The 16,163-nt window shown below is 39.8% G+C and overlaps 3 protein-coding genes across 5 annotated transcripts; 1 reads left to right on the forward strand and 2 right to left on the reverse strand.

The window, feature by feature from the left end:
• Positions 1–72: 72 nt before the first annotated feature.
• On the forward strand, positions 73–4,841 carry LOC117265275 (dnaJ homolog subfamily C member 28). Of its 3 annotated transcripts, none has more exons than XM_078171506.1 (2): positions 73–149; positions 3,258–4,841. In XM_078171506.1, the coding sequence occupies exon 2, from the start codon at positions 3,271–3,273 to the stop codon at positions 4,423–4,425; it is 1,155 nt and encodes a 384-aa protein (XP_078027632.1). In that variant the 5' UTR covers positions 73–149; positions 3,258–3,270; the 3' UTR covers positions 4,426–4,841. The 3 variants fall into 3 exon arrangements, with proteins under 3 accessions (XP_078027632.1, XP_033495578.2, XP_078027634.1); XM_033639687.2 differs by lacking the exon at positions 73–149 and adding an exon at positions 156–722; XM_078171508.1 differs by lacking the exon at positions 73–149 and adding an exon at positions 1,256–1,395.
• Positions 4,310–6,503, reverse strand: LOC144464481 (potassium voltage-gated channel subfamily E member 1-like). The gene is made up of 2 exons (XM_078171512.1): positions 6,372–6,503; positions 4,310–5,355 (listed from the first exon to the last, which is right to left on the reverse strand). The coding sequence occupies exon 2, from the start codon at positions 5,325–5,327 to the stop codon at positions 4,917–4,919; it is 411 nt and encodes a 136-aa protein (XP_078027638.1). The 5' UTR covers positions 5,328–5,355; positions 6,372–6,503; the 3' UTR covers positions 4,310–4,916.
• Positions 6,504–7,451: 948 nt separating this feature from the next.
• Positions 7,452–14,686, reverse strand: LOC117265276 (sodium channel regulatory subunit beta-1). Its single transcript, XM_033639688.2, has 6 exons — positions 14,102–14,686; positions 12,817–12,983; positions 10,591–10,825; positions 9,909–10,068; positions 9,660–9,713; positions 7,452–9,506 (listed from the first exon to the last, which is right to left on the reverse strand). The coding sequence occupies exons 1-5, from the start codon at positions 14,142–14,144 to the stop codon at positions 9,668–9,670; spliced, it is 651 nt and encodes a 216-aa protein (XP_033495579.1). The 5' UTR covers positions 14,145–14,686; the 3' UTR covers positions 7,452–9,506; positions 9,660–9,667.
• Positions 14,687–16,163: the final 1,477 nt, after the last annotated feature.

The following is a 16,163-nucleotide window of genomic DNA, read 5'->3' on the forward strand; positions in this document are numbered from 1 at the left end:
TGCTGCCAGACGGACGACAGAGGGCGGTAACACAACACAACTGCAGAGACACGCGACAAGAAGGAACAGAAGAAGAAGAAGAAGAAGAAGAAGAAGAAGAAGAAGAAGAAGAAGGTCCCGGATGTGAGGAACGCGTTAAACACACACAGGTGACCTGACTCTTTGTAGGATTCTCTTTATATATCCATGGCTGAAAGTTGGAGATCATGTAACGTTAACTTGAATTCATGAATGCTCCGTAAACAGGCTCGTTTCATTCCGTTTTCAGTGTTAATTAACGTCTTGTCCTGGATGACTTTAGCTAACCTCTTTAGTCGTAGCGTTACCCAGCTAACGTTAACGTTCAGTTTAACCTCAGTGTTTCTGTCAGTTATTGATGAGGATGACCGAGTGCGGTCTCGCGCCACGGCCGTTAAAGGGAAAACACACCTGGAAACAGATACGTACTGTGGTTTGTGACAGTAAAGTCATTCTCCTTTTAGCTTCAGTTAGCTGTTCGCTAGTTCATACAATTCATAAGTTACATTTGAAAAAGTCTTAATAAAAGTCATTGCCTTTTTTTTAATTATAGCAGCTTTTTTTAGCTACTAGTGAAAAGTATAAATAAATTGCAGCGTAACAGAGTACAAACAGAATGAACAGTAATATAAAGAATACATGCAGAATGTAAACCAGTCAGAGATGAATATACAGCCGCAACAGTGTGTAAAGAAAACGACAAGGTAAGAATATGTACAACAGTTACAGCAGGCAGTGCAGATATAAGTAAATAATAAAGCTTATGTAGTGCAGGTTTAAGTGCAAGAAATACTAATAGTAAGAAATTATATACAGAATAAACACCTGGAGGTATGATATGAATATAGTGTATACACCGCAGATCTGACAGGCTATGTACAGTATAGACAGTGGCATAATATGAATACTCTATAATACAGCATGACCAGTTGTATAAAGTCATTTGTTTTCAGTCTTGAAGACCCCCTGCACGTTTGACAGTTCAAAAACATATTTATACTTGTTTTATCGGCTTGAGTGTGTTTGATACTTATGTTTGAGGTCTCAGTGACTTCAGCTGTAAAACGTGTTTAAATACATTTGATCTTCTATGTTCTATATGTGCGATTGCTGACACTACTCTTTACGCAGCACCACAACTCCCAAAAAATGTTGGTTGTCTATTTGTTATTCTGTTGAGTTTTATAAGAGAGTGCTTAAAGGAAAAGTGTGTAAGATTTAATGAGATTTAGTGGCATTTAGTGGTGAGGATTGCAGCTTGGAACCAGCTGAAACTTCTCCCGATAAGAATACCTTCAGTGTGTATTGTTCCGGACATTTTTACCAAGAGCTGAATTATCCACAGACGTCTCCTCCTCCCCCAGACAAACAGACCAGGTGATTAAAACCAGTAAAAACACTGAATAAAGCAGTTTCACATTACAAATCAGTGTTTCCACTATGCTGGCATGTTTGGCACATCACAGACAGGCCGCTCGCCCAGCACCTGCTATGTATATCTAGCTTTTTTCTCTGATAAGTTAATGTGCACTCAGCTTATGAGCCCAATTATCCACAGAGGTCTCTTCCTCTCCAAAACAAACAGACCCGGGGATGTATATTGGTATATACACCAAATGAAGCTGTTTCACGTTACACACCAGTGCTTCTCTGACTCTGTTTGGCATGTCAGAGACAGGCCACTAGCTCTGCACCTGCTAATGTGTGCTCACCTTTTCAATCTGATAACTTAAGATCCAGACGTTCAGAAGGTTTTTACTGGGAGCCAAATTATCCGCAGAGGTCTCTTCCTCTCCAAAACAAATGGATCCGGGGTATTACACCTGTAAAAACACTGAATAAAGCAGTAGTAAATGTCAGTGTTTTTCAAATGCTGCTCATCGCAGAGGTGCTTTTAAATAAGGTGGTCAGGATCAAAAAACGTGAATGGCCTTTTCTAGAGCCAGTGTTTGGTTTGTCCATACTGAGCAACATGACAGACTCTGTAGATGAGGACCCGCTCCCTGCGTAGATCTAAATGGCTCAGTCAAAGGTAACAAAAACAATTCTTATTTTCAGGTGATTATGCACTAAAGAAAACATACTTATCATTTTATATTCCATTTCTGCCAAATTATCCCCCTAAATCTTACACACTGAACCTGTGGAGTCTAATTGAAGATTTAAGTACATTTCTGTCCTTGTGAATGACTCTTGGTAAATGAATGTATAATAATGTAATATTTGTCCATGCAAAGCCCATATAACATAAAAACATTACATGTGTCTTTATTTGGCATAAAAACAATGTTTTATGATGATTTCTGAGTATTATCACCTTCATCAAATGTACAAGCTCAGTTTGCGGCAAAGGGAAGTGTTGCCATTAAAACACACTTCAAGGAAAAATGGTTTATTTTGTGATTAAATTTAAACATACAGCAAATAGGTCTGTGAAACCCCAAACAATAAGGATATAAAGCCAAAGTCAATGTGCTAAAAATAAGGCAATTCATGATCATGACAAGTGAAAAACATTGAGGCACTTTCTCTATTTCAATCAATCAATCTGTCATTATTTCCCTTAATTTATTTTGCAGTCAGATGACGTTAGGACACAACGTCAAACCTACTACTACGATGACTACTAACCGCACCCACCTCCACACCTACAAAACATGATAACAACTTGTTTAAAAAAAAGTTAGATAACATTTATTGAAAACAGAGTTCTTTAGGAAATTAAATCCGTAGGAATTGTACCTGATTATTCCTACAGCATGTTCACTGGGTGAACACAAAAGCACAACATTTCAATAATTTTAATAGTAAGTTTTACCATCTAGGATTTGTGGTGCTGACTCATGCGGGTAGCAGCTTTTAATGGACTAGTTGACTAATGGTGCACATCTCTACAAATAATCAGTACAGTGGGAGTGAAACAGGCCTACTACGGCAGACACAAAGAACGATTTAGTCTTTTTAGTCTATCTAGCTTCAACTTAAAAGCAACAACCACATGGCAGTAAATGAAACTCCCTGAACAACAGATACTCAGAGCTGAACCTGACTTACTCCTATAATTTTACATGCTACTGCGACAAGGATATTTAGTTTTTATTTAAGCTTATTTGAACTACTGGTAATCTATTTGGATGCATCGCTGCTAAGATATCTCCTGCCTGACACAATGCCTTTTTTACTGATCATTTATATGACTGGTTGTCGTTTCAAGTAATTACCCTTTTTCAAACCCACAGGAGTGTGACAGAAATGAGTTGCACTTTCCATCCCCTGGTTTCTCGCAGCAGATTCTCCCATGGCCTCTTTCTGCTTGTCCCGTCCCTGTTTCTCAGAGCTCTCAGCTCCATGCCCCAGATCAGCCGAAGCCTGCAAGAGAGCTACAGGCTTCTACAACTGCCTGACAAGGGACACAGCAGTCCTGCACAGGTGAAAGAGGCCTACTTGCGCCTAGCCAAACTCTACCATCCAGATTCTGGGGCTCCAACAGCAGATGCAGTTCTGTTTGCTCAGGTTGAGCAGGCCTACCGTGCTGTGCTGGCACATCAGAGTAAGACCAAGCAACCCGATAGAGGACAGGAAGTGGAAAGTGAGGATAGGTCCAGAGGTACAGCACTTCCACACAGACACTACCTCAGTTACGAGGGAGTGGGCTCAGGCCCACCCAGCCAACGTGAGCGTCAGTACCGGCAGATCCGTGTCGACAGAGCATCTGAGCAAGTTTTGAACTACAGGCAGAGGGAGCATGAGAGGGCAGCCGCTGCAGAGGGGGCACTGGTGGAACGGGACATGCGTCAGCGCAGCCGACAGATCAAGATCACCCAGGCTGTGGAGCGGCTTGTGGAGGACCTGATCCAGGAGTCCATGGCCCGAGGAGACTTCAGGAACCTGAGTGGAGCTGGAAAGCCACTCAACAAGTTTGAGCACAATCCATACGCTGATCCTATGACCCACAACCTCAACCGCATCCTCATAGACAATGGTTACCAGCCACCCTGGGTCGTCACACAACGCGACATCCGAGAGACCACTGCTCAGATCCGAAATAGGTTGCTGGGGGGCAGGGCCAGGCTTGGCGACCCCATGACCCCCGAGGAGCACAGCCAATGGGAGCAGCTGTGCGCATCTGTACAGGAGGAGCTGGTGAAACTTAACAAAATGGTGGACAATTACAACCTCATCGTACCGATGCTCAACATGCAAATGGTTCACTTCAGTTTGTCACGAGAGATTGACCGCGCTGTGAAAGGAGCCTGCCAACACAGACTGGACCAGCAGAGAGAGAGGGAGAAGGAGAGAGAGAGGAGGAAGGAGGAGAAAAAAAGAGCCAACACCGTAATTAAGCGTAAAAATTCCAAACAAGGCCTGATGTCTTGGATGAAGAATTTACTGAGATCAAAACAGTAAAATTTTGAATCTGAGTGAACGGAATAATGATTTGAGATCAGTGGTTTATTAATTTATTCATTTGTTTTCACTGATATGAATCAGCACAGTCCACGAGGCAAGACGGATTTGTTCATCCACTTATTCCTACACACTCTGAATCAAAGTCAGAAACAGTGGTGCCACTAATTTAACTCTGCGTTCCTGCTGTTATTGTCCAGATATGCAGGATCGTCAGGTGTCAGTGGAGGAGTATTATTGAGCAGTCCTGGCTGTGGGACTATAAAGTGTGAGGAACTGCACGTGTTGATAACAAAAAGCAACGTCAGGCAATTTTATGGTGCAAGTTGTTTCTGTGAAATTACTTCTCTGAAATACAAACCTAACACTGTAACTATTGGTTGCTATGTGACATTAAAAGTTAAGGTAATTCAAAATCTTGTGTCACAGATTATTCATTATTTTGAATGAAAAATGCTTAAATAGCTGAATGTCTCATTCTAGTCTGGCAGCTACTCCAGTGTCGCAGGGTTGCAGATGACGATGGGCTCCTTGCTGCTGGCTCCGTCACGTGCAGCTTCCCTGTGCAGCGCCTGAGCGACGGCCCTGGACGGAGTCATCACCTTGGTCCAGTCGTGGGCAATGTACTGGTGATATGGATCCTGAGAGCTCTCCAGCTTCTTGGAACGAATGTAGCTGAGCATGATGCCAAATGTGAAGAAGCTGAACATGCCAACCACCAGGAGGATATACATCATGCCCTGAGACTGAGTGGGGGCTCTGGTTCCAGCCATGTGGTGCACAGCCTCCTGGGTAGTGTAATTCTGAGGTATCAGTGGAGACACTACACTTGTGCTGTTAAGGCAGCGCTGGAGGAAGGAGAGCAGGAGCGACTGCAGCTCGGTGGTGTTGATGTGTGGCATGGCTGACCTCTGCTGGATGCTCAGCAAACTGCAAACGAGAAAGTGAGAAAAAGATTTACCTCAGAAAAGATCTACTTTATCTTTGCCAAAAATATGCTGTATTCCTCTAGTATTATTTAGCAATATTAATGTCTGAATTATTCCTCCTAATCTTCTTACAATGCCACAAGATGCAAGAAATAGATAAGAAAAGCATGATGTCTGTTTTCCCCCTATTCTGACAAATTGAATGCATATGAGGACAATAGAAAAAATGACGGAGGAGCTAAGTGAGAGGCATAATTATTCAAGAATAAGACTGTATCTCAGAGTATAAAAAACCTCAGCTGGTTGCTGCTACATTTGCTGCTGTTAAACGGGGTCCCTGATCAATCAATAAATCGACATGTTACGTTTTCCATGGAAGCATGAGAAAGATGTTGTCTTTATGAGATGAAGATAACACTGCATAGCTAATTAATTTACAAATGGCAGTTTTGTGAGTTAAGTTATCCCTCTGAGGTACTCCTTTTGTATTATTGAGTAAACAACGACCCCTGACTGACATATTTTATGGCTGTTTCTTAAAATGTCCAATGCAGAACAATAACAATACAGAACTGATAAACTTTACAATTAACCCAAGTAGTGAACACAATAACTGCAGGAAGTTGATATATACTTTCAGGAACTAATCACACACATTTAATAACTTTTCTCCATTGTGCCTTTATCCTGTGAGATTTAATAAGAAAAATAAAATAAAAAATACATGTATTTGTAATTGAATGAGGTGTTAAGAAAACTATATATATTATTTTATTTTGAGTTTTCTAACACCTTTTACAATTAAAATCAAGAAGGCCTCACATTCCCCCGTGAAGCATTGGCGACCCCGCCTTAGTATGTCATCGTATGTTAAAACTACACATTGGCAATGTCACACTGGATAGTCACCTTTCAGACTTAGTTTTGGTGTTAGGAAATTGAAGGTGATGCAATAAATTCCTACAAGCTATATGTACATTATTATTCAAGCTTCGTTCAGAAGAGAGAAAAGCCTACCTTTCAAGTATCTGGAACAGTTCCTGCTGTCACTGTCACTGGCAGCAGCAGACACAGATGATTTCAAGTCATGTATCTCCAGTAGCAGTAGAAACAGCTGGTCTTGTGCTACACCTCGAATGGAAGTGTACATCCCCGTCTTGTCTTGGTCCTAATGTGCCCTCCCTCATGCTCACGCTTTTACGCAGAGGAGATATGCAGCATTTTCAACTTGTCAACACTTCTAATGAAACGAGGTCACAGGGCAAGGTCAAAAGCTCAGCGTAGTAAGGGAGCGGTGTAGCATGACTTAAACCACTGTCCTATACTGGTGCAGTTTTCTGAAACTATCCGTTTACTGTCGATTGGCATGTTTGGAGTTAGAATATTGTCTTTACATCAGACCTCATTTAAGCAGTGTTAATATGGTAAGATGACATGAAAACTATTAGAAGGAAATGTCAAATTGGCTTTAATGCATTTAGGTTACGACTGCACGTGAAAACTAATCAGGGACAAACTTATATTAAGAATTACTTGTTTGTGCAGTTTCCATCATCCTTTGTGGCTCAAGACTGGTGTCTGGACCCAGTTTGTGAAGAGTGCATGTGGTTGGTTGCACTGTCTCATGTATTAATCAAAATCTCTAATGTTCACATTTTAGTAGGTGGTGCCGGGCTGCAGCAGGAGAACAAAGCTGCTTTCAGACTGGAGTTAGTTTGGACAGTCTGCAGTACAGCTCAGACTAGATTGAGTTACAACACAATCACCTCTAAATGTCCTTTTACTCTCTGCTGTAAAAAAAAAAAAAAAAAAAAAGTATTTAAGCTTGAGATTCCTGCAGATACATATATGTGTGCACTCATATTCTGTAGTAGAATTGGCAGGCACAGAAAAGTCACAAATTCAATGTTGTATTTTCTCCAAAATGTTTTCAGACAAAGTATATTTTGAAAAAGACATGTTACACAGAATTTGCACACAAAAAACATCTAGAGAACTTATGTAGTTCTTCGACAGTGCATCATTGTCAAAGTAAACTGTGATAAGGTCACGTTCTTAACCTACACAGCAAAAGCAGCAGGTGCAGTAGACAAAAACTGATTTACAAAAACATTTATTTTATTCAAATTAATTTACAAACATGGACAGACATGGAAACACGGATAAGACTGACCAAAACAGTGCCGGTGTTGACACTGGTAAATAAAGACATCTTGCTTATGCTTAACACTATGTAATGTCAACATCACAATATCGGGGATGCGGAATCTGTTTAAATCTCAGGATATTAAGACTTCTCAGATACCTAGAAGGTCATACTAATGAAACTGAACAACTCTCCTCTGGTATTTGTCACAATTTAACACATAGAGGCCTTATGTGTTACTTGTAATTGTGACCCGGGGTCAGACATGCAAAAGAGGAACTTGGTTGTTGCAAATGTCCTGGGCTGCATTAAACCCTGCATATTTACATGTACGCACCTCAGCCCAGTGAGCCACCAGTTCACCTGAAGCCATTTATTTTAAAACTGCTTTATGAAAACAAATGTCTGCTCTATAGAAACCAGGGCACTTCAGAGAGGTGAGGCATACTGATAAATTGTTTGTTAATGGTATGTTTTTAAGTATTTTTAAGTCTTTAAAGTTGTGCTGAATTGCAACCTAATCACCAGAACAAATGTTGGCATTGCACGTTTCAGCAAATGACAAAATGTTAGAATTATGCAGCAGACACACTGAAACTTTACATTTCAACAATGCTGTGGTTAACGTGGTTATATTTAGGCACAAAAACCATTTGGTTATGGTTAGGAAATTATTTTTTTGTCTTAAAAAACTCATGTTCTATGGCACAATCACTGCTGGACATGCAATGATGACTCATTGAGAAACCCCCACATTTGGTGGCATAATCGCTGCTGGCAATGCAGTGACAACTCACTAAAAAACACCCATGTTTGGTGGCACAATCACCGATGAAAATGCAGGGCACAATTAACGCTGGCAATGCAGCGACTAATGTTAAGAAACACCCACATTTGGTGGCACAATCGCTGCTGGAAATGCAGCAACGACTCAATTAAAAAAAAAAACACTTTTGTTGGCACTGTTGCAGCAACGACTGACTAAAAACACCCATACCGGTGTCACACTCACCGCTATAAACACAGCAATGACTTGATAAATAAAACATCCACATTCGATGCCACAGTGACTCACTAAAAAACATCCATGTTGGTGGCATAATTTTTGCTGGAAACACAGCAGCGACTCACTAAAACCACTCACATTCAGTGGCACAATTGTTGCTGGAGCTGCCTTTGCTGATGAGCAACTGGCTTTGTTGTTTGTTTGTCTTGAACCATGGTCTCAAGTGGTCGTCTCACTGAGGTTTTACTCTGTCCACCATCCCCTCCGCTTCCCCATGACAAAGTCAACTCATACATGTAATCAGACCTACATCACTTTACAAACGTTGATATAATCTGCATAAAATGTACAAATGTGAAGTATCCCTAATTTGCAGAAGTGTACAATGCCGACATTTTCCTCTGCTAACAGGGCTGTGAATTACTACATCACTCATTCTATTAGTTTATTAACAGACAATTCATTTCGATGCCTATCTGGAAAACTGATGAACTGTTTATGTCTTTCAGTAACAGCATCACAGATTTTGCTTGCATCTCTGCACGTCTCATGGTTTTCAGCTGAATACTTCTGTGTTGTTTAGACTTAACAAGCACATCACACAAACAGTAAAAACACTATGATGGGCTCTGGTAATTTGACATTTTATGGCCTTAAAATTAATAAAGCTGATTATTTAAAGATATTTAAACAAAAAAAAAAAAAAAATCATGAATTGGATTCCATACATTGAAGGCCAGTTGCCTTTAAATACTTTTTTTTAAAACAAATACACAAACTTTCAAGTGTTTAATATGTTTCACTGACATGTAAAAGAAACCTGCCCTGCTTACTGCCATCTACACCTCAGCTTGTATTTACAGTTAATCATACAGGTTTCATAAATGACTGAGCGTGACCAAGCCATTTAAAATCAACCTCTTGTACAGTAGATGTGTCTTTGTTAGCAAAATCATGTTATGGTGGTTAAGCGTGGCCCTTGCAGAGATGATCTTTTTACCTGGTGGATACAAAATGAACAGCAAAACACCATTTAAAGAGAAAGGCATGCTTTCACAGGGCTATGTGTCATAATTTATTATCACATTTTTCTGAATCAGATGTTGTGCAAGCCAGTGGATCTGTATAATGGTGAACGATAAATCTAACTCACCATTAATGTTACTCCAGCTGCACGCCGTCACAGTTGTCTTTTGATTCTAACAGCCTGGAATTAGAACAGGAAAAGCGAATTATTTAGATGTGAGAAACAGCAGGAAGAAAGTGTTTTGTAATCACTATTTATACTGTATTAAAATGTTTATCATTATTTAAGAGAATTGACCAGTAAATTGTTTAAAGGCTTTATTCTGAATTTGAAATGAATCACCTCAGTACATCACATAAAAGACACATGACTCACTGTGTCTGAGCCTTGAGAGCTTTACGGGCCTCCCGAGCTTCGTGCTCCTCCGAAATCTTGTTGTAACAGTAGACCAGAACCACAATTAGCCACAGTTGCAGAACCACGATCAGCACATACATCATGATCTCTGAGATCACTGCAGTCAGCTCACGATTGGCTGCGAATGAGGAACCAACAATGTCTCGTTACAGGGGAAGGCTTAGGACTGCGTATTCTGTGTAGACACCTACAAACATTTGTCCTTGAAAAGACACTCTTCTTTGTGTCTGTCCTTTTTTTGATGTCCTGCTCCTGAGAGATGGTTGTATGGAAGCAGTGGAATGCAAGCACTGTATGGCTCATCTGACCTTGGACCTTTTTCTCTGGGTTATCGTCTAATGTAAAAGAGAATTTTCATTGGATCCACACACTGATTTATTGGTGTTACTCAGAAACATTTGTGTGATCACAACTCTAAACTGCACTGTGTCTCAAACAGAGCTGAGAAACTGTGAATGTGGTGTTTGGAGGCATGCGAGGAAAACATAAACGTGTTCTTTGTGAATTCAAGGTAGCATGACATGACTAATTGATATACAAATGGTCATGGGTGGGTGAAGTATTCCTTTAAGTGAGGGATCTGAATACTTGCTCTACCACTGCTGACAGCCAGCCTTTTCACAGGTACACCCCACCTTACCTACAGCCACCACGCTGAGCTCCACCTCCTTCTCCACAGTGACGTGCTCATCATACTGCGGCAGGAAGAGGGTGCGGTGGATGGTGCAGCGGTACGTCCCTGTGTCATTGAAGACGACGTTATTAATGTAAATGGATCCTGTCTGAATATCACTGTTTAGTGTCCCATGCCACTCCAGACGGTTGCTGAAATCTTCTTGGAGGATATTAGCACTGGGATGGTCATAGTGGAAAATCTGAGAGAAGGAAGCAAGTGGTAATTTTATGAATATTTGTGCATGCATCCCCTCTTATAGATTTCCTACTCTAAATATAGTGCACACTTCTGTCTGAATACTGTAGTAATATGGTGTACAGTGTAGCATGTCCTTCTAACACAGAAATACTTCAACAAATATTCTGTTTGTGTATTAGTCATAACAGGGTTTAAGACTGTGTTCAATGTAAAATCCAGTTTACAATGAACATTATATGTATGAACATTTTATATATAACCCTGATGACAAAAAACAGAATGCAATGATTTACAATCCTTTTCAACCCATATTCATTTATTGTTCAAACTCATAAACTTTATTGTTTTTTGTAAATACACAGTCTGTATTTGAAACACATGTCTTGGGACAGAGACATTACCACTGTGTTACATCACCTTTTCTTTTAACAACACTCAGTGAGTGTTTGGGAACTGAGGACACTACTTGTTGAAGTTTTGAAAGTGAAATTCTTTCCCATTCCCACTTGATGTACGACCTCAGTTCATCTACAGTTCGGGGTCTTGGTTGTCGTATTTTTCATAACGCTCCACACATTTTCAGTGGGAGACAGGTTTGAACTACAGGCAGACCAGTCTAGTACCTGCACTCTTTTAATGCGAAGCCACACTGTTGTAACATGTGCAGCATGTGTGTCATTGTCTTGCTGGAATAAGCAGAGAGGTCTCTGGATGGCAGCATATGTTGCTCCAAAACCTGTGTGCAGCTTTCAGCATCAATGGAGCCTTCACAGATGCTGGCATTTGAACTTTGCGCTGGTAACAATCTGGATGGTCCTTTTCCTCTTTAGCCCAGGGGACACAACGTCCATGATTTCCAAAAACAATCTGAAATGTGGACTCATCAAAGCACAGCGCACTTTTCCTTAGTCAACCTCAGATGAGCTCGGGCCCAGAGAAGTCGACGATGTTTTTGGGTATTGTTGATACCTGGCTTTCACTTGGCATGGTAGACTCTTAACTTACATTTGTAGATGCAGCGACTGTGTTTACTGACAGTGGTTTTCCAAAGTGTTCCTGAGCCCATGTAGTAATATTCTTTATACAATCATGTCCCTTTTTAATGCAGAGTTGTCTGAGGGGTCAAAGGTCACGGCCACTCAGTATTGGTTTCCAGCCTTGCCTCTTATGTGCACAGATTTCTCTGGATTCCCTGAATCTTTCGATGATATTATGGTTTGTAGATGGTGAAATTCCTTTCAATTGTGCATTTGGCAATGTTGTTCACAAACTGTTGGACTATGTGCCCATGCAGTTTTTCACAAAGTGGTGGATCTTGCATCGTCCTTGTCCTTGTCTTTTGAGGATGCCCCTTTCATACTCAGTCATGATACTATTACCTGTTACCAATTAACCTGATTACCAATGAAATGTTCCAAACAGGTGTTTTTTTTGAGCGGGCCACAACTTCCCCAGTGTTTTGTTGCACCTGTCCCAACTTTTTTGGAACACGATGCAGGCATTAAATTCAGAATGAGTGTATATTTACAGAAAACAATAATGTTTATCAGTTGGAACATTAAATATCACGTCTTTGTACTGCATTCACTTCTGTATATTTTGAAAAGGACTTGCAAATCATTGCATTCTGTTGTTATCTACATTTTACGCAGCATTTTTTGGGGAATCAGGGTTGTATATAGCCTATATAAATAAAATGTACGAACAACATAGGATTTCTGGATTTCTTGTATTTCATGATCGATTGCTAAAATGGCCATTACCAGCTGTCCAGTTTCCAAAGTTCACAGAGAGCTGACAAAATACAAATGTAGAGAAGTGCAGAAATACAGAATAAAGTTAATGATTAATTAAAACCATTACATGTACTTCTATCTTTGGTGATACTTCATGGCACTGTTTCACAGATGCTCAAGGTACCCTAATAGCAGAAGAAAGCCCTTTTCATTCACAAACCCCAGCCAGATTTAGCAGTTCCTTTGGTGAACTCACATGACTGAACTCCTCCTCTCCCAGCGGTTTAAAGTGCCAGTCTACAGTAGCTCGGGCTGACACCTCCTCTCTTTTCTTACAGGAGATGCAGCCCAGCAGGAATCCTTCTCCAGCCACAGCTTCAGTCAGGGAGTCCACCTCCGAGCAGCCACCGTGGCACTGAGACACTAAAGAGGGAGGGGAGGAACAAGAAGACAAAGAGGCAGACATAAAAAAATTAAATGAAAATGATATGTAGTATAGAGTTATAAGTAGGAGAGGAAGAACATTCAGGCATATTATTATAGTGATCACTTTTCATTCATCATTTAAACTTTATCTCTCTTGATAGGAGGATGTGTTTAAATTAGAAACAGCAATCTAATGCAGCACTTGTGGCTATCAATATAACATAATGTAGGTCTAAAATACCTCTTCTGTTTCAAGCCCGTATGATGCAAGGCACATTTATTTATGTGGCTCCTTTCAACAACAAAGTAAAATGCTTTACACAAGACATTAAAAGTCATTACAACAGAATATAAAAGAAATATAGCAATATAAAAAGACACGTCAATAGGATTTAAAATAAGATAGAGGATAAAAATAAAAGATTAAACTGTAGACTTGACAGCACAGTTGAATAAAGGACATGAACAAATACCCTAATTCTAATTTCATATATGTTTAATTTACCATGAATAGAATTAGATTTATCAGCCACAATAGTTAAATATATTCTCAAGTCTTAGATCATTTTTCTGTAACACAATATTCTGTGTCTCAGAATGACAACAGCATTTCTCCTAAAAAAAAATTGATCGTCTGTCTGAAAGTTTCATTTGACACTTAGAAATCTTTATTCAAGAATATGTGTATTCATGTGAGATAATGAGACTCATATTTAGTGCTTTGTGAACTGCAGGTTTAGTGGAAATATTAATCTGTTAGGAGTGTATAAGACTTATTTAATAGTACAATAAAATAAAGACAGATTCACTCATCTGTTACTCATTTACATTTTTAACTGTGAGTTTTTACAGTGGATCTACACTGCAGAGTGCACAGTAATTGAGATTTACCCAGTCATGTTAAAACATAGGGAGTAGGAAAACTTTGTTTTAATAAAAAAAAAAAACACTTATAGTTCAATAATGGCCTGATTAAAGTTTAGCCCCCTTTCTTAATTTTTAAGAAACTGATTTAACGAGAAAGCTTGGAGAATCATTACGAGAAGTCACTTAAAACTTTTAGCTTAAACCACCACTCATAATTAAAGGTAAAGACATGGATTATTTTGACTTACCAAAAAGACTGAAGACAACTAAGAGAGACAAGTTGCATATCATTTCTGCTGGAGCAACTTATAACCACCCGTTGAACAAAATATTGAACTTTTCTTGACGTAAACGTATGGAGAAATATCTGTGGCGATTAAGACTGCATTACTGACATAATGCCTCTTGGTTCCTGATTAATACCATGGTCTTCACAACAGGCCAGTCCGTCCTTTAATCCAGAGTGTCAGTCCATCAGTTCAACAACCTTGCATTACACAAAGGCCCAAAATGCCTCAGAACATACAAAGTGTTTATTAAAATTCACTTAAGTCTCCGTGTTTCTTCGCAGTAGTTTTAAGCCTCCCTTGCAATCCTGTCTGACTTTAAGGCAGCTATATTTAGAGCGTGTGAATCCAGGAGAGTTGGACGTTGTGAGTGTTGAAAGCCAGCAGGAAACCTGAGATGATGAGATTTGATCCATGACAGCTTGACCGTCTAAAGCCGGGCTACAGACATGTTTCTTCTGATTTATAGACTGACAAAGGAAAGTTCTCTCAGACAGGTAAAGTTTCCAACATCCTAAAGATTATGTTTTTCTTTTTAATGGCACTTTATCATAAATATCTGCAGTCATTAATGAATAGCGTGAAATGTTGTAAAGGCTTTGGATATTACCTTTGCTTGCCTAAAATAATATCTTTGCTAAAATGTTTTCATATTGTTTTATGTAGTGACTTTTATATCTTTATATAGATAGATATATTTTTTGTTAGAGAGACAGCAAGTCTGGCATGCAAAAATCATCCCTAACATGTTTTGTTTAACAAATCCTTTCAGACAAACGTGCTCAGAGTGAAGCACACAAAGGTGCAGCACTTAAAGGGATAGCTACACATACCTACATTTTAATGCAATACGGTGCTTTATTTTTGTCTATAAATAAATACTCTTTTCTCATGCCCTTCTCCACAGCTCAGAGGTCACGGTCACCTCACAGAGCCCTGCAGCTGGCAAAGATTCAGGTCATTGCTCAAGGACACTTAAGCACAGAACTGTTTGCTCCAGTGTTTTGAATGCTAGGTTATTAGAAGTGTGTGTTAGCATCTCAGTGAGTCAACCAAGTCAGTGCCATAGACTGTATATAAAGATGGACGACACGTCTTCACTTCCTCCCACTGTACAAAAATGAAGCCAAAATATCCCGGCCAAGGAAACTGTAAAATTTTATGGTTGGATGTACTGCCAAATTATCAGAAATGACAGTGGAGCCATCTTAGAGAGAGAACATTCAGTTTACGGGCCAACAGCTCTGGTGGACATTCCTGCAGTCAAAACTTGGATCATCCGTGGCATTGTATGGTGTGGTCTTTTATTGTGGCCATCCCAAGACACACCTGTGTAGCAATGATGCTGTTTAATCATCATCTTGGTATACCACACCTGTCAGGTGGATGGAATATCTTAGAAAAGGAGAAGTATGAAAATTTTAAAGAAATACATCTTTTGCGTGCATAAAAAAAGTCTTAGATCTTTAACTTAAACCTGTGAAAGATGGGAACACAAACTAAAATGTTGCATTTAAATTTTTGTTCAGTGTGTTTTTTCTTCCTGTCAGTGTTGATATCTGACATCAAAAGGTCTGACAGTCGGTCAGTGTCAGAAAAACAAGGCCACTGGTGTCACGGCTGACAAAACAGACACTGACTGAAGGCCTCAACTTGCGTGCTGACTACAGGGACAAAAAGATTCACGTGATCGGTACAGTCAGCCTGTTGACGTGATGAATGTAATGAGCTGTTTTTCTTTTTTAAAGGGGAGTGCCTTGTCACATGTCAGGTCAAATTAAACACATCCCACTCTGCCGCCATACAAACATTAAAAAGATGTACAGTGCACAGAGGTAGGATACAGGCGTCTGCCAGCCAGGCTGTGTATGTATGTACTTGTGTGTGTATTTTAGCTGCTTTGGAGGTCAAGGATGTTGTCATGTGATGTAACTAGATGACACAGGGATAAGGGTCCTTGCCTCTTTTAACCTTGTGATAGCCTGTGAATGATAATGACAATAAAAACCAGCCAGAGCAATCT

This window comes from Epinephelus lanceolatus, chromosome 10 (assembly GCF_041903045.1).
Source record: "Epinephelus lanceolatus isolate andai-2023 chromosome 10, ASM4190304v1, whole genome shotgun sequence".
NCBI classification, from domain to species: domain Eukaryota; kingdom Metazoa; phylum Chordata; class Actinopteri; order Perciformes; family Serranidae; genus Epinephelus; species Epinephelus lanceolatus.

Bases quoted from the DNA above. Each gene is read 5' to 3' on its own strand.
- LOC144464481 (XM_078171512.1), bottom strand. From the start codon at position 5,327: ATGCCACACATCAACACCACCGAGCTGCAGTCGCTCCTGCTCTCCTTC.
- LOC117265276 (XM_033639688.2), bottom strand. From the start codon at position 14,144: ATGATATGCAACTTGTCTCTCTTAGTTGTCTTCAGTCTTTTTG. The intron at 12,984-14,101 runs GTAAGTCAAAAT...CTCCCTCTTTAG, and splicing joins AGTTGTCTTCAGTCTTTTTG to TGTCTCAGTGCCACGGTGGC. The intron at 9,714-9,908 runs GTGAGTCATGTG...TTCTAATTCCAG, and splicing joins GCTCTCAAGGCTCAGACACA to GCTGTTAGAATCAAAAGACA.
- LOC117265275 (XM_033639687.2), top strand. From the start codon at position 658: ATGCAGAATGTAAACCAGTCAGAGATGAATATACAGCCGCAACAGTGT. The intron at 723-3,257 runs GTAAGAATATGT...TCAAACCCACAG, and splicing joins TGTGTAAAGAAAACGACAAG to GAGTGTGACAGAAATGAGTT.